The sequence below is a fragment of the Myotis brandtii genome, unplaced genomic scaffold (genome assembly GCF_000412655.1).
Source record: "Myotis brandtii unplaced genomic scaffold, ASM41265v1 scaffold8, whole genome shotgun sequence".
Classification (NCBI taxonomy): domain Eukaryota; kingdom Metazoa; phylum Chordata; class Mammalia; order Chiroptera; family Vespertilionidae; genus Myotis; species Myotis brandtii.
The window spans coordinates 14,067,894-14,086,466 of record NW_005371219.1 but is presented as its reverse complement, the minus strand read 5'-3'; the positions used below and the strand labels follow the sequence as shown (position 1 = coordinate 14,086,466).

At 37.0% G+C, this 18,573-nt stretch overlaps 1 protein-coding gene across 2 annotated transcripts in view; it reads right to left on the bottom strand.

Annotated features, from left to right (window-relative positions):
- The window catches only part of SIM1 (single-minded family bHLH transcription factor 1), a 72,767-nt gene that overhangs the window by 17,071 nt on the left and 37,123 nt on the right, over positions 1 to 18,573 (bottom strand). For both annotated transcript variants that reach the window (XM_005883806.2, XM_014531383.1), the window contains one exon: positions 15,471 to 15,639. In XM_005883806.2, the coding sequence (XP_005883868.1) occupies positions 15,471 to 15,639 (169 nt within the window). The remainder of the gene's footprint in view (positions 1 to 15,470; positions 15,640 to 18,573) is intronic.

Genomic DNA, 18,573 nt, shown 5'->3' with positions numbered 1-18,573 from the left:
GACTGCCGGTTTAGGGCCGATCCCTAGGATCGGCCCTAAACCGGCAGTCAGACATCCCCCGAGGGCCCCAGATTGGAGAGGGTGCAGGCTGGGCTGAGGGGACCCCCCCCCCGCCCCGTGCACGAATTTCATGCACCGGGCCTCTCTAATATATATATGGCTAATATGCAAAGTGTCCCCTCAGGAGTTCAACCGGGAGACCGGGAGTTCAATCACTCACTGTGATGTGCACTGACCACCTCAGGGTGGTGCGGAACGAAGGAAGGCCCAGGCCGGCAGCCAGCAGCCAGCAGCCGGGGAAGGAAGGCCCTGATCAGCCCTGATCGCCGACCAGGCCTAGGGACCCTATCCATGCACGAATTTCATGCACTGGGTTTCTAGTTCAATAATAATTCCCATAACTCTCCAAACCCTGAAAATCACCATTCTTTCTGTCTTTCTGACAGAGGAAAAACTATGAGCCCCACAAACCCCCAACATGGCCTAGAGTTGAGGGTTCCCAGAACCTGGCCATCTCAGAGATCTTTCTGAAACTCTTATCTAACCATGTTGCTCTCTGTTCCTTAAAAAAAAATTTTTGCCTTTCTGTCTACTCATCAGATAACAGCAATACCACCTATATAAAGCAGAAACTATGGGAGATACAAGGCAAAACAGACAAACACCCAAATAATAGGAGGCTAAGACACCAATCTCAGTATAGGACATGTAAGACAAAAATAATAATAAAAAGAAAAACTACAGACTTAAAAGACAAAACCAATCCATTAAATGTTATGGCTATATATCAAACTTTACACACTGATAGTAAAGAATGAATCTCTCATAGTATACATAACTAATCATCAAATTGATTAAAATGTATTAGGCCACAAGAAAACCTCAGTAAATTTCATAAAATAGAAAAATTATAAACACCACTTTCTGATCACAATGATTTTTTAAAAATTTTTAAATTTTAAAAACCCTTCTACCTGGGAAAAATAAGCTGTTAAATCACTTTGGGAGAGATAGGCAAATACAAACATAAAGAATTTCTGAGGAAGAGTTAATAAAAATACTACATATCCGGGTTTACAGGATACACAGCTTAGACACCTAAATCAATATAAATGAAAGAGTAAAAATAAATTCAGTTCTCAATTCAAAAGCTAGAAAAATAACAAAAGAAGCCAAAAGAAAGCACAATAAAAAAAAAATGGTCAAAAGACAAACTGACTATTCACAAAAAAACATTGAAATAGCCCTTAAACAAATGAAAAGATGTTTAACTTTTCAATAAGATAAATGCAAATTAAAACAACACTAAGAACCACTTCTCAATGGTCAGATTAGAAAAAATTCAAAAGCTTAACAACACCTTGCTTGTGGGGAACTGTCCTCCCACATGTCGCTGGTGGAAGCAAACTATTACATCCTCTGTGGAGTGGAATTTGGCAACACCTCACACAAAATACAGTGTCCTACTTCTAATTCTAAGGAATTACAATTAGAACAAGCAACACACACTGAAATATTGAGGTTTAGGTAAAGAGGCATCATATATGGAATCCACTCTAAAATGGTTCAGAAAAAAATAAATAATGAGGGAAGGTGGAGGAAGAGAGAGAGAGAGAAAATGACAAATCAAATATGGCAAAACGTTAAGCATGGGTGAACCTAGGTTTAGTATACAGGAATACTTTACTCTTCTTGCAACTTTTCTTTACGTATGAAATCACTTCAAAATAAGTGTTTTAAAATTTAAAAATCCTATATAGTAAAGTTATGTCTTATTTTTATAGAATGATTAGAGACAAAGCCATTAATAAAAAAAAATTTTCTGAAGAAATGGAAAGTTTATCTATAACTAAATTATTTAAATATCTTTGTTTTTATTACTGATTGTTAATATTTTGTGCATAAAAATGCAATTTAAAGTTACTGACTAGGGATTCTAATAAAAACAGCATTAGACCTGATCTACTGTCATCCAATATGACTTATACAAAAGATCACTGTCCTTGGGCCTTGATTTTTCTCACCAGCAGAATAGAAACTGACTACATTATAGAATTGCTGTGAAGATCAATTAAATAATATGCACCAAAGCATTCTCAAAAATGCAAACATGTCACAGATATGTATGTTGCAGGTACAGGTCCTTGATTAATGACTTTTACGTGTGTAAACGGGCATGATTATCAAATCACGATCCTGTAAAAATGGTATTTTCCCTAGACTGTATTTTCCAGAGACTGTGTTTTCAGACCCATCTTACAGGCATGCAAAAGATAAAACATATATGTTAAAAAATAAGATATCAATATCCCAACTGCAAAAAGAAATCAGTCCACTAGACAATTACCTAAACACTAGGTCTTTCTTCCAAATACTCTGGTTTTCAAAGCTGAAATGCACTTTGGTACCAACAATTGTTACCAGCTAAACTTTGATTGAAAGCCCAAAGATCTGTTTTAAAGGGTAGAGAAATGATGAGAATCGTGATTAACTAGAATATATGCAAGACCAGCAGATGGTTCTCCTAGTACTTGTCAGTATCTATACTATCTTCAAGTAAACAAAATCATGTTTTACAAGCTGTAGAATATATGTTCTTCTTCCTTTGAAATGTAACAACACTTTCTCCTGTATTTAAGACTATGAAATGGAATAATTTAATTTCCTATTTTAATTAGGTACATCAATCAAATAAAGAAAGTTTACTAAAAATTAGTTTTTAATTAATTTTGCTAAAACCTCTGTTTTTTCTTTCGTAGAAAATTTGTTGTCATTCAGAGTATTATGCACTTTAATTTACCCATATTTCTTATTTAAAATTTACTTTTCAAAGCAGACATTCATTTTGGCAAATTAAAAAAAAAATGAGTCAGTTAAGGATGCCCTGGTTCTCATAACATGAAACCAAATACCACCCTCCAAAGCTGACAAGCAAAGAGCTTGGATGACTGCTAGAAATGGATGTCAGCTGACATCCATCTCCCCTAGCTGAATCATTCCTTCTAGAAACTAGTATCTCATCCAGTAAAAGGTCTGAGCCATCATTTGGGGCTTTGTAAGCATCCAATGGGAACTATTTACAATCATTACTTCTACAATTCATTATAATATTTGAGTCTCTACTATTTGCAAGGCAAAGTGCCAGATGATATGAAAAATACAGCTCTACCTTCCAGATGTTCACATTAGGAAGAGTATAAATAACTTTATAAATAAAGTTATGTTCACAAAACATAGCTTTAATACAAGTTAGAAAATGACAAGGACCCAAATAGAGAGAAAAAAATATAGTTTAGGAGTTCACAAAAGGGAGCCGTTACTCTCTCTTTTAACACTGTGATTGCTTAGGAAGAGAAAATGAACTGACTGATTAAAAGGCAATTTACTATCTGATTTGCATATGCTAACTAATACCCATAACAACAACAATAATAACTACTTGCTATGTGTTAGTCACTACGCTGAGATCCCATAGACATTACCTTATTAAATGCTAACAACACCTTAAAGGTATTACTAATGTCTTTACAGATGAAACAAATGAAGCTCAAAAAAATTGCCCAAGATCCTACAATTATGAAGTTTAGGAGGAGAAATACAACTCCAGAGTCCTCACTCTTTCCAGTACCTCCGGCTCATGTAGGCTTAGGTACTTAGATAACCATGATGGCAGTGTCCTACCCTTTAAGCAGTAATGGAACCCAAGTATGTTTTCTGAAAGGGGGCTGTCTCCAACCTCTACACCCAGTAAACCATCTGCTCACACCCTTGGGTGATGTCCTCTCACCACGGAAGCACTATTTACCACAGTTACACCCACAGACATTCACCACAATTACCCCCAAAGTTATTGCTCTTTTGATAAGAGTCATGAGATTCATTCCTGCCTCACCAGCATGTCCCGGACAGGTGCTCGGCATTCATCTGGATGTGGCAGCAACCACCCAACTCAGGAAAAATGCCAGATGTTCCAACAATAGATGTTACAGTTATCTATTTTTATTCTGGCAGCTCATTGAGGTTTTTATCATTTTTAGCTGTAAAATAAAGAGAGAGACCCTCTTATGGTAAAGTCCTGTTTTCCATGAAAAACTTTCCCTCTCTCAAGCATGAGCAGCTTTCCTCTTGATTTGTGTCTGAACCATGAGAAAAAACATCACAGATGCAGACTGCATTGTACTAAGAACATATGCATGCTTTTAAATCACTTTTATCTTACTTTTTACTAATGTAACCCTGAAACATAAAATATGTTCTTTTCTTTTTTTTTTCATTCACTGTTATGGGAAGAACAGATGGTAGAAGGGTTAGATTAAAGTAATACAGCATGTCCATTAAAATAACCCCCACTGCTGGGCTGCTCCCTCAAACAGGAGTTGTGTTTACTATAAAGAATGGCTTTGGCTTCCACACACTGGAAATTACTGGGGGCTTTCTCAAGGATAAACATCAGGGTAAGAGAGAAACTAATGTCACAATCAAATGCATTTTAAAATGACAATTATGCAAGATATTTTGCTAATCTGAGAGGCTGACTGAAAACATGTGCCTGTGATAATGTAACTGAACAGCAGTGAAATAATAGAGTCCATTTCTAACCGGAGTAAACTGTAACATCTAGAAATCAGAGCTAAGTGAAACTGCAAAGAGGATATCAAATAGACATTATTTTCTACATTCCTGCTCTCCTCAAAGTGGTAGGTAGAAAGGTTTTGCTGCCATTTCATGTCTAATTCATTGTCTTATTAATCAACAGCAAGAATAATTCTATGCAGAATATATACATTAAGAATGGCTACGTATAACATGATTTCTACACAAGTCTCACAAATTTCTTTTCTTGAGGGGAAAAAACTCATGAAATTTTAATGAAATTCAGTTTAATGGCATAGAACTCCAAAAGAGGTAATCTTTAAAAAAGACTTCCTCAAGAAAAATTAGAGAATGCATTTGAAAGAAGAAAAAAAAACAACAATCTTGAGTAACATTCCAGAGTTGAGGATGGTTTCACTAGAGGAATTGAGCAATAAATATTTCCATTTATACTATAAGTAATTAGAAAGCAAATACTCAAATTCCATTATTAGAAACTTTAATTATGTTGGTCATGTCTTTCTTCATTTTAGGAAATCGTGTCAATTGTCAGCTCCTCAAAATCAATTGTTAGGAACGTGTTCACAAGACTTTTCACTCATTTTTCATGTGCTCCACTTACAGTTCAACCTATTATTTATTGCGACATTGTTTTTAACTTTAATCCACAGTTTAGTTATTTTTAGCTCAAAGAATATTCTGGTGAGAAATCTTTTATACCTGTAAAATCTCTGACATATTTTATGAAGTAGAAACATGGGAAGTTTTTTAACATGCTTTAAATGTGGTTTGAAATGTCATAAGCCTTCTCTTAATCCACCCCCCACAGTTACAAAAATGTTCCTGGGATTTGGTTCACTCATTTTTCTCACAGAAAAGTAACCATAGTCGACATCTCATTAGCTGTCAGGGTGATGTACAGCTGGAAGGGAACCAGCACTCCGGACCAGAGGCCAGGTTTCCTTCATTGTAATTCTATAAGGAGTCTCCTATAGAGGTCCATATGGAGAGAGCTGTTCCCAAACCATGAAATCCACAATCCACATCCTTTTGTAAATTCAAAGGTACAGTACTAAAGGCTTGCTGGAATTTTCGTTGCACTGAAGATTTTACACAGGTAGTAAACATAGAATAAATATTTAAATAAGCTTTTTAATGTCCTGGCGTACATAGCTATAAATGATCAAGAATATCCCAACTTGCAAAGGTAATACAGAAATAGCTCTAGCCCATTGGGTAAATCCTGGGTTTCCAGGATGAGTAGCTAGTTTTTATGATAATCTTCTATTAGGGGCTTTCAGCATAAGCCAGATCTGTTTCCATCTTTTCACCAATACTCTCTCTCTCTCTCTCTCTCTCTCTCTGGTTTTTCACATATAAGTGGCAGATTAGATGAGCTTGAATTAGATGGATACAGGTGGTGCCACCTGCTCACACCTTACTGCAGCATTGTTTGGTCATCCACTGTTTTATTCTGGGTCTGGACAAAGGACGGGCTGCCCAAGCTGCTCTTGGCAGTGTCCTAGAATGGAGCCAACACCTTGGCAGGCGTACTGCTGGCCTTCTGCACACTGAAAGAGATCTATCAGATTTGTAATTCTGTGAAAAGAAATTGAAGCTCAAAGGCCCTCTACTGACTGAGTTAATCAATTTCAAACTGTTGTATGTAAATAGAAGGATGGACCTACCTATATTCTTCTAAGCCAAGCTCAGTAAAATAATGAGGAAAACTATTAAAACTGTTACAACTACCTATTAAACAATATACATCAGAACTCTGACCTTCACACACAGCAATTCAATGCACTATAATATGCTAAGGGGGTTTCCTTAAAATCTGTGAAAGACAGAAGAGTTAAAGAAATCTAGCTTTCCTAAAGATATCCAAATCCAATGTTCTTAACTCTAGAAGGTTCTCATTATTAGAGGCTCAAAACCCACTGAGAACTTTCAAATAAAGCACTGCTCTCTTTAATTTCACTGTTTATTTTTAACTAAATTTGATTTTATAGATTTTTCTATAATAAATTTACACCTTGGAAATGGTGGGTTCAGCAGAATCACACATTCCAGCTATCACTTCCATTAAGCCAGAAACAGAGGCTTTCCATTTGATTCAGCCCAGCTGTTTTACCCACTGCCCAATTTCTTTTTTGACATTATATCTCCCACAGATCCAAATCATCCTATGTTATAAAACAAAGACGTGTTTAACATGAATTATGCCTCACAGCCAGGGATCCGTGGGGACAAGAGGTGATGCTGCAGCAGTGGTGTAGGGGTGCATAGGATTTAAGCTCAAAAGGAAAAGTGTCTTCATGGAGAGGACACAGCAGACTCCAGTCAGAGGGCAGAGCTGATGTAGGGGTAGCTGAAGAAGTAGGCAGTACAACCTGGGTCAGATTGTAGAGATTGGACCTCATTGTGTAATCAATAAGGAGCTTCTGTAGCTTTTTAAATAAGGATGGATGAGTTGGGTACATGGCAAAACTGATATTTCAAAAAGATTACCCTGGCAGGAAGGATCAGAGACAGAAAGAACAACAAGGAGAATGATAAAGCAGTCTAAACTTGATGGAGTGTTCTGGAGAATCTGGAACCAGATAGAGACAGTGGGAATGGGGCAGAAGAGGAGCCAAGGGCCAAGAAACATGAAGGAGCATGGCCTCATAATCGTTATGTCCAGAAGATCAAAAACCAAACCATAAAACAATCAAATCTATCCCTTATACAGCATACTAAGAATAATGGTATAGGACCAAGATGTGTGGAACTATTGAAAAAAGAATAAGGCACTGATCTAGAAAGTATCTACTAATCATGGGAACTGAGCCCTGGAGCCAGGGATGTGCCCATAAACAAGGACATGTTCCTGAGATAGAAGACAGAGCCAAACAGCATTTCCTGCACAGACACTCGCATTATTTTGTAATTAAAACACAAACAGAGAAAGCAAATATCAACTGTCATATCTTCCCATTGTTTCACTGGAGATGACAAAGGGAACATAATCAGAAAACACACTTCGGATGGATATGGATGGTTGTTTGCCTCTGCATGTTCATAGTTTCACTCTTGAAAGAGTTTGTAGCTTCCACCACATCTAATTCCTCCTAAGCACCTAGGTGTTTGATTTGCACTGAAGGATTTGGCATTTGTAAAATCATCTCTAGGTTGTTTTCAAGCATATCTTCTAGGTTATAAATTCCTTAGTAGCAGAGTATTTTCCCTCCTATTGTTTTTATACATCTACAAACAATTAACAACGTATTCCCACTCTTTAAAATATATTTGTTTATTAAATCATTCCATTAACATTTAGTAAGTAAATATGTGGAAGACACCATACTAGATGCTGGGACAGGTGAGGGGTGGAAATCAAATAGACATGGTTACTACTTTCAAAGAAATTATGGGCCAACAAAGGAGATATGGCATATCCAAAAGGTGGTAGAATATACACTATTCTAAATAGAGGTCAAAAGGAGAGATATAACTGTTATATATCATGAAAGAAATTGCACTCAATATGGGCCTTAGAAAATAGGCAGAATTTTGAAAAATGCATGAGCTCAAGCATGGAGGTAGGTAAGGACAATGCATTCAGCAAATAATGAGCAGAGGGGTCTGTCTGGATCACAGGGTTCAGGTAATTTAGGATTCAATTATAAGTGACCTTAAGTGACAGCTAGGGTGGTGGAAGGTCTGTAAGCACTGACATGATCAGTGGTCTTTTAAGGTCAATTTGGGAGGCAGGGCAGACTAGAGAGGAAAATTTCCCAAACTGGGGAAAAAATTAAGATGTATTACAATACTCCATTGAGGGAGCTCTTGGGATACCGGTGATGGGAAATGAAAAGTAAATGAGTGAAGAGAGAGAAAACCACACCTGGGAGATTGAACATGAGTCTGGTCCTTGAGGGGGGCATCCAAGGGGTACAGGGATTTAGTAGCTGTCATACCATAGCCCCACTGCAAACAAGAATAAATTTGACCCACTGATAACTCCCCATGGCATGCAGGTCTCTAGACCTAGATGTCATTCACTGTCAGCCCCCAACTCCCACCTCCAGACCACTGCTGAAAGAACAGGCCTACCCATAACACACACCACCTCAACTACCACCACTGCCTCCACCACATGCCTTTATTACATATATACCACCCTGTTTATATTCTCGATTTACATTTTACTGAATCTGTAAGCCCTCAGGGGCAAGGACTGTATCCCCAGAGGCAAGGACTATATCCCCAGAACATCTCATCACTCCCCTGTTTCTTTCTGCACCTATCCTATCACCTTTGTGGGCTCATCCATTGATTCATTCATACACTCATTCAGTAACTACTAAGGACTTTCAGGTGCCCAGGGCAATCAGGTGCCTGGTTATCAAGAGCAACATCTCCTGTCCTAATGAACCTTAAGAGTCCCCATTAACTTCCTCCAAAATTTTCTTCCTTTTATCTTCTCACTTTGGCTAAATTTCATTCCACCTCCCTCATTGAAGCTGCTGTTTCTATTTTTTCTTCTCATTGATCTTTTCCTAGTCAATAATGTCCTGCTGCCTTGCTTATAAATCTAATGTGACTAAATATAGCCATCTGTTTATTTAAATTTTTGTGAGATTTGTTGTCATTGCATTCTCACTCTTGGGAATGCATTGTATGTGACATATATCACTATATGTTGTGATACTGTCATAAAAATCAATGAACGAGTTAAGATATCTGCCCACTTGAGTAAACTAACAAAAAAGCATATGGTCCTATTTCTAATCCACATACCTAGTTTATCTACCATAAATATGGACCTTTCTTTAATCAATATCTTATACTATCATGCCCCAAAGCAAGGTCAGGGACAAAGAAATTTCTGATAGTGGCTTAGGGAGACTGTACCAGAACCCACCACTTTTGCCTCTCCCCACTGTTGTTCCCTTCCATCTCATCACCCATTCTATCCATCATACTTCCTACAATGTCAGGTTTCTCTGCAGACACCCTTAATAAGATTGCTCCTTTATCCTGCACATCCCCTCAGCAAGTTCACGTGTCCTTTGTAGCAGACTTCACTAGCCTATTTCAAATAAGGCACCTGGGTTCCTCCTGAAACCCGTGTGCTCAGTGAGGATAGAGAAGCAGGGTTTGTGACGGGTACATTTGGGAGTCTAAGAAAGCTGATAAATGGGGAAGTGTGTCATTAGGGAGTGACCCCATAAAGTGATCATGGAGAAAACCTGTTAGTAATCAGGGAAGGATGGGCACCAGCCAACAGCCCTGGATGCCTGTCTGCCCATCCACATAATATTCAACTAAATGCAAGAGTTAGTAAAAACCAAAGCACAAATCTATAACACAGAGGTCAAAATGTTTTAATTTATGTAGATGATCTAGAAAGACTATAAAGGTTCACTCTAATAATCTAATATTTCTAGAAAAAAAGGAGACTGATCTCAAATTCATACATGGTCAGAAAATATAAACAAGTCTATATTTTTGGGAATAGTGTATATTCTGTGCAGTGTAAAAATTATACTATACAGTGTAAAAATTTTCTGAAAAGATAACCTCATTTTTTTGCAGTATGTATTAAAATCTTTTTGTTAAGGATTGCATATTCTCATGTTGCATACAAAACATGAAATGAAGGGATGTCTATCCTGGTAGTGGTAAAAGTACTGTGTATAAGGAAAAACTACACTGGAGAAATCTTGGTCCTTCTTTTCTCTGTAATTTAAAAAGGCAGCATTGCAGTCCCTGGTGTATTTTTGAGGCCAGATGAACCTTTGCAGAAAGAGTTTTTACCTTTACTGAAAGGAAGCCAGGTTGCTAGCAACGAAAACTAAAAGGGTTCTGTGGGATTATTGAAAGCAACAGATGTGGAGTAAAACTTGCAAGTGTTACAGTGCACCTCTAGGAAGTGATTAAATACTTTCAGATTTCAGAAGCATAACCTGCCGCATGCATGCCCTGGTGTTATGGAATTATATAGTGGATTGGTTATTAGTGACCAGGGAAAAACCTAAAGGAGGGCAGGATGATTCAGTAAAGCAGGAGGGTACATACTGGCTGTAATTATTTTCATGAATATAAACCCAATAACAATGAAATACAACTGTCATAAAGATAAGATGGCTGCTATATAGCAGCATAGTAGCTATCTTCAGAGTATTTAGAAATTAACTATAATATTTCTTACAACAATTTTCTTGAAACCATTCAAAACAATTCTTTTTTGACCTATCTTGTCCCAAGTAATACATAGAGGGTAGAGGTGATTGAGTCATTCATTAAGTGACTCTAATATAATCAAGTCTAAAATCATTCCCAAGGGCATTGCATACCAGAAGGGGACCTGAAAGTTCATCACTGCTGCAGACTGGTGGTGGCAGTGAATTACAATTTGTGCATGTCTTGCATGTTCCAATAAGTGTGCTTAAATAATTCCAAAAAGCAGTGTTGCTGTTTGCCACTCTTCAAATCTTTGTGAGAAATGTCTAGCTATGTTTTTAATGAACATAATAGAACAAAGAACTTAATAAATAATATAGATAGAATTATTGAAACACCATTTTTATAACTAATAAAAGGCAAAGCCTGTTACCCTATGAGGTCAGTTTTGCTCTGGAAACTGCCTCTTTAAAATGCTGATGAAAATTGCATGCCACAAATATGTAAACATGAAAATAACCAAAAAAAAGATTTTTCTCTTTTTTTGAGAAAAGAGGAAGTATTTAAAATTAAACACAAGTAAAAGCTTAATTATTCAGTAACTAAAAATGCATTTATTATGTGTCTATTAATAATATGTAAGTGGAAATTCAGTACAAGTGTATCATAAGCTACAGAAAGTAAGCTTTATCTTTTACTAAGTCTAGTTGATATACCGTATTATATTAGTTTTAGGTACATACCATAATGATTCAACATTTCTATTCCTTATGATATGATCATGACAATGTTGATCTAGTAAACATATGTCGCCATACAAAGTTATTGTAATAATATTGACTCTTTTTCCTATGCTGTATATTATATCCCCATGACTTTTTTTATATAACTGGAAGTTTGTACCTCTTATTCCCCTTCACCTTTCCCCCAATTCTCCCACTATCTTCCTCTGTAGCACTATCAGTTTGTTCTCTGCATATATGCATCTGTTTCTGTTTTTATTTTGTTTTTTAGACTCCACAAGTATGTGAATTCATACAGTACTTGTCTTTCTCTATCTGACTTACTTCTGACTTAGTACCCTCTAGGTTCATCTGTTTTGTTGCAAATGGCAAGATTTTCTTCTTTTTATGGCTGAGTAATATTTCACTGCATATAGATACCACATCTTTATCCATTCATCTATCAATGGACACCTAGGTTACTTTCATATCTTGCTATTGTGAATAATGCTGCCATGAACATAGTGGGTGCATGTATCTTTCAAAAAGGCAACCTACTGAATGGGAGGAGATATTTGTAAATGATACATCTGATAAGGAGTTAATATCCAAATATACATAAAGAATTTATATAACTCAACATCAAAATAAAAAACAATCCAATTGGGCAGAGGACCTGAACAGACATTTTCTTCAAAAAAGGCATACAGATGGCCAACAGACATATAAAAAAAATATTCAACATCACTAATCATCTGGGAAATGCAAATAAAAACCACAATGAGATATCACTTCACACCTGCTAGAATGGCTGTTATCAAAAAGACAACAAATAGTAAGTGTTAGTAGGGATGTGGAGAAAAGGTAACCATCTTGAACTGTTGGTGAGATTATATATCAGTGCAGCCACTATGGAAAATAGTATGAAGGTTCCTAAATATATTTTTAAATAGAACTACCATGCAACCCAGAAATTCCACTTCTGGATGGATATTTATCTGAAGAAAAAGTAAGCTTTAAAATGTAATTTCAAAATAAATCTATAATGATCAAAATATATCTATAACAAGAAGAGGTGCAAGCAGCCAAAGACCGAAATTTGCCCATTCTTCCTATACAACACCTTTTACTTCAGTAAAGAACTTGAGTTAGACCTTCATGCACTCACACCAGGACTATCAATGTGAGTCTCCTAAGTAGTTTGCTTTGCTTCAACCACATGAATGCTCTCATTTTCTATTCAAAACCTTTGCTGGTTCTCCACAAAGCAAACTCTAAACTCCTTGGCCAAGTAGACAGTTAGTACCATTTCATGCTTCCAAACATATCACCCCTAGTCCACATTCACAGGAGCCTACCCTCCCGCACTTCACCTCCAAGCCCAGTCACACGAACAATGCATTCCTGAATTTCTTCATGATCTTGGTCATCCTGAAGTGTCCTCTCCTTTCCCTTATGCCCACATACCTGAATTCTACCCTCAAAACCAGATCACCTACAACAACTTCCCCACCCATCCAGGCTAGAGTCCCTGTAGCTGACAACACTTGTAAAGCCCTTTGTATATGCCATCTCCTATATACTGTGTATTCAAATATATACCTTATTCCAACTGTACCACAAAATTTAAGAACACTTCATACACCACTTCTTTATATTATAGTACCTTTTACCCAACCTCTGCCCTCCTTAACCACAATGGCCAGCATAGCATTTTTCTGATGCAGGTGCTCAGCTAGCATCTACTGACTCAAATATGTATTACATGAAAATTAAAAACTAAGAAGGATAAATATGAACCAAATAAGACTTTTGAGAAGCTGAGTATCTTTTTCTTTAAAATTCTTGAGGATTTGGAATTCAAGATGATGGTATAGTAATAAGTTTGCCCAAGATGCCAGCCATGCTTTTCCAATGTGTCCCCAGAGAATCCTCTGCTTACCCCATGACAATTCACTACAAATGCACGTTATCTTGTCTATCAGCCACCCATGATTATCTAAAGTAAACACAATTAAAGAACAACCTTTACCAGATGCATAAATGTTAAATAAACTTAATTCATGACTGTGCAATTTCAAGTGAGACATACTGCTAAAATTCTAAGGGCTGCATTTATATAGGTATTAACCACAAAAATGAACACACAAACATCAAGAGACATCCTAGGTGGACATATGTGTGTGCATGTGCATGATTTTTATACCTCATAGAACATTTCTAGAATAAAGCACAATTTCAGAGAGGGGAAAATGAGGGAATAAAAGGGGATATTTTACTTTCCACTACCATGTATTACTTTTTTAAAAAACTATGGAATATGTATAATTTTCAAATTAACTCATACCCCCACACACAAGAAGCAGCCTAATGGCAGTTAAAACCTTTTTTAATTAGTAGTTACTTTTAAAGTAAACAAATAAAAATTTTAGACATTAAGAGCTGAGCATGAAAGAAAACATAACTTAGACAGTGAGGTTTTGGAAGTAATGGGGATATTTTGTTCTGTATAATAGACAAACTCCTTCTTAACTTAGCACTTCCTAATTTAAATTATTTCATCTATGTGCCAACACTCCTATGTATTTAAGGATAGAATTACCAAAAGATATAACCCACCCTTTCAAATAGTAAAAGAGAAAGTAAACTTTTCCCAAGGTACAAGATACTAATAAGAAAAGCTTCTCAGATATTTGATAAAATTCTTCCTCCACAGTGACTTTAAATCAAACGCACTTTATAAGTACAGAGCTCAGTCCTCGTAACAGAAGGTGTCTGCTGAAAAATGTCTAGGCATCACACATCTACTTTCCTCCCTTTTATCAGAGCAAAGACATCTGGTCTTTTGTGGGAGATTTTAAACCATGTCTCCTGAAGCCATGATCTTCTCATCTTCATATATTAAGCCACTACAATAATCTATCAAATAGCAGCTTCTTAGGGACCATTAGGTCAGTAAATGACATTTCCTCCAACACTATTTACTTGTAAAAATCAACAGAATAATATGCTCTGATAAGTAAGGAAATATTCATTTCTGTACATAATAGATTGCCATTTTTTTACATTAAAAATATATTAAAAACATAAATGATTAAGGCCTCTTTGATGAAATAACTCCAAATCCAGTTTGGTTTTATATTCGCCAAGGGATCACCTCCTAAGTCATTCTAGTACATTGCAGGAGTTCAATGTGACGCCCTTAAAGACAGGATAGAAGTGAGGTGGTCATAGGATATTGGGAGTGAGGAAGCCCCAGTTCTGTCCTACTCTATTCAGGCCAGGGGAGAGTATACACACCTTGACACAGTCTAGTTTCTATATCTCAGTGACTGATCAGAAAAAGAAGGTTTTCCTTCCAAGAATCAGGACTCCTCTTTGTACCTTAAAGTGTTTCTGAATGCCTCCTCTGGGTCTCATCAGCTCACCACCTTGCAGAGATGAGAAGAGTTGCTTTTCCTACCACTCCTACCATCTGGAAGACCCTCCCTGTTTCATTCCTCTCCATAAATAGTCCATCTGTGCTCAAATCTCATGATGAAATGCATCCTTGATCCTTTGCCTCCACTTCTTAATTTCCTTTGACTTCCGTTCCTGTCAATTCTTCTACACCAAGTTCTTGTTTTCCATATTTTGCTATGCTGGCTACACCTTTCTGCTTAATCATTGTGGGGGTGGAGGGAGGGGGGAGTGTTGGATTAATCTCCTTGAAATAACAAAGTTATAGTTCTGACTGCAAACTGAGACTCTCACAACCTTTATATAAAAGCAGTAAACCACAAGATCTTTTTAAATTTTTACCAGTTGGTTTTTTAAAGAAAAAAAAAAGAAATAAAATAGTTTTAGAAAGCTTTCCAGATTTATAGAGGTTTTAAATTTATTAAAACCAGGTAATTCATTCCAAACAGTTTTTATACTTCTTCCACGATGAGACCAAACCAAGTCACACAAAAAAAGGAATTTGCAAAACGGCAACTCACATACCTGAGGGTATGGGGAAGTCCTGGACTTTGACTTTGAACTGGAGAGTCTGGGCTTGGCCCCCTTCCTGTTGTCAGGCATGGTAGGAGTGGAGCTGCTGGCGTAGGAGAAGGTTGGTTTGGAAGCTGAGATCTGATCCAGGGAGAGTTGCAGCCCTTTGTACTCTGTGTCCCTGCAGGGTGGGAGGACATAGCCCTTAATCAGCCACCACAGGCAATGGAATTCATACATTCTCTCACCAGGAATGACAGTAATCCGTATTCAAAAAGGAAGCAAGCAGTAGTTGGCCATACAACTGGTATCCACAAACACCTTGATTGTTTTAGAAATGCCTAACATTTAACTAATGTGTGTGAATGTAGCTGCCACCTATATACTACAGTCAAATTATATTATATGCTCATGAAAATGTCTTGATTAAAATGTTTTTTCATTATTTTTATAAGTAGGAAAAAAAAACCTAATTCAACATCTCTGAGATTCTGTCTCCTAATTGGTGAGATATGGATTATAAAACCTACTCTAAAGATTTCCTGTATGGAGTGAACTCAACAGACAACTGGCCATCTGATGCTATCTGATTATTGACCAGAAGAATGTCTTCTATCAGCTGTTCTGAGATCAATAATCCTGATAAACATTGCAAATATTCTTACAGCTAGCAAACTAATGTAACCGGATTTATAAATAAGTGAAAAATCCCTAATTAATTCAGTTACCTTAGGATACATCTTATCACCAGTTCTTTGCATTCCTTCCTTCATTCAATAAATTTGTATTAAGCTCCTAATGTATATGGATTTTGTGCTCTGTAGTGATGAGAGGATAGTGAGATATGTAAAGCCCCTCCCCTTGTGCAGATTACAGTCTATTTGAGAGAAGAAACATTGAACAAATAAACAAGCATAACTGCAGACTGATATGAAGGGGATACAAAGTGTATCTCAGAGAGTTCATTGCAAAGCTACTCCATGAGGTACTTAGGGGCTGAAGATGACAGCCGTGGCCCCGCCCACAGTTCCCAACTCAGTCCACTCTAGGCAGCAGGGCATCTCCTCTGACTCCTCGGTTTTCATAGAGGATATCAACCCTTTCCACTGGCAGCCAAAATAAAATGTTTCAGAGTCTTCTTCATAAGGACTCTTGAGAAAATTCTCTTTTAGGTTCCAGAACTAGCTGCGCTGCTCCAGAATATTTGATATCTTTTTATTTCATGAATACTGTGAACCATATAACTCACCATGTTTTGCTCTCTGCACTAGAATTCAAAAAGCCCCAAGTCCAATCTGTAACCACCTCTAGCAAGGGTACAAGTGTCATTGCAGGTATTTGTGCAACAAACTCCACTGGCTTCCATTAGTTTTCTTATCTCTTTTTCCTTTTATCAAATGGGTTAACCTTTTAACATTTTAATATGCATTTTATACTCTTTAGATTAGGATGGGTTTATGAAATATAATAAGTTAATAACATTATATATGTAAAAGTGACTAGCACACTCCCATGGATCAGCAAATATTCATTTACCTTTTATTCTTTCCCCCTGTTTATTCTTCTGCAGAGAGATCAGGCAAAAGTAAAAGTATAATTCAAACCAGGAATCCCTCAAGTGACTAGGAATAGAAACCAGCTAAAACAGTTTCGATGATATCTCTGCCACAAACTACAGTCTAGTGATTATGTCAGCAAATTACAATGGCTTAATTTCAAATAATCCATCTACTCAGTGCAAGTAAAAACCAAATTCTCCTACATGAGAAACAATAATTTAGAAGGTGAGCATGCAATTTGTCTTCTGGGCTGGGGAAGTCAGATCACATCCCCGGTCTGTTTTACTGCTCTAACCAACTCCTTTAAGGACAACACACAACACAAACTGAGCACTCCTTAGCCAGAAATCCAATGTGCTCCAAAATGTGGAACTGTGACTCCCACCTATTTTTCTGACACTATCCCAAATTTTTCCTTCATCAGCCCCTCACTTCATCCAAAATAGTTCTCCCCAAACAGACTTTATACTTTCCTGACTCCCCACCCTCCAATACATACCTATAAAACTCCTTTTACAAAGAACTACCTTAAATGCCATTGCCTCTATGAAGGCCTTCCTCAATTCCTTCCATACTAGTACATGTGTACTGAGTGTCTCTGTGTGGGCTCTGTTCCAGAGGCTGCAGAGACATCAATGAACAGAAGGACTAAGTCGCTACCCTCATGAAAAAGGCACTAGGGAGAAATAGGAAGGGGACCAGGAATTATCTTTTTCTTCCTCTAACCTTACTTTTTAAGTGATTATGTGTTATCTTTCCCAGTGAATTCTATGTTCTTAGAGGACAAGAATCAAGAGATATTCTGTTGTGCTCCAATGCCATTTGCACAATATTTCACAGTTGCAACTAAGAAAGAATTGTTTCCCCCAATGACTGCGAATAACTTGCAACCCAACAGCCTTTCTCTGTGGAAAGAGACCCTCATGGCTGTAGGTCCCCTCACCCACTTGCCCTGAGAGCACATGTGTGACAACGAGCCAAGCAAGATGGGCTCTGAGAGAAGGTCTCATCAACATGTGGGCATCTTCTGTGTCAAATGTTATCTTGTCTACTGGGCAGCAGAGTATTCACCCAGTCCTTGCCTGACAAGCCCTAGACTAACAGCAAAAATCATGCAACCCTGAAAATATGGCTAAATGATTCTGTACACTTGTTCTTAATACAACATTAGCACAGGGACTTCATGGCTACAGTCAGAGAGTAAACAAGACTTTGTTTTTCTTTTGCACAATCTCACATTCCACAAGTATGCATCTCAACTAATTGAAAAAGTTTTTCCAAAATTTTTGTATAGCTTCCAATGACAGAAATACTCCAAATTAAATAGGCTTAAATAACATTTTAAAACCAATTAATGACTTGAAATTCTAAATACTCACATGAAAACTCTAGTAAATGTAAGATTTATACAAATGCCCTTGATAAATTAATAAAAATGCTTTATGTTTTGATGCATCTCAAAAAATACAAAAATGAATCCCCTAGATCAGGGCTTGAGCCACTTCTTATGTAACAACACATCTAGACCTCAATTTCCTAGTTATACCTCATAGGGA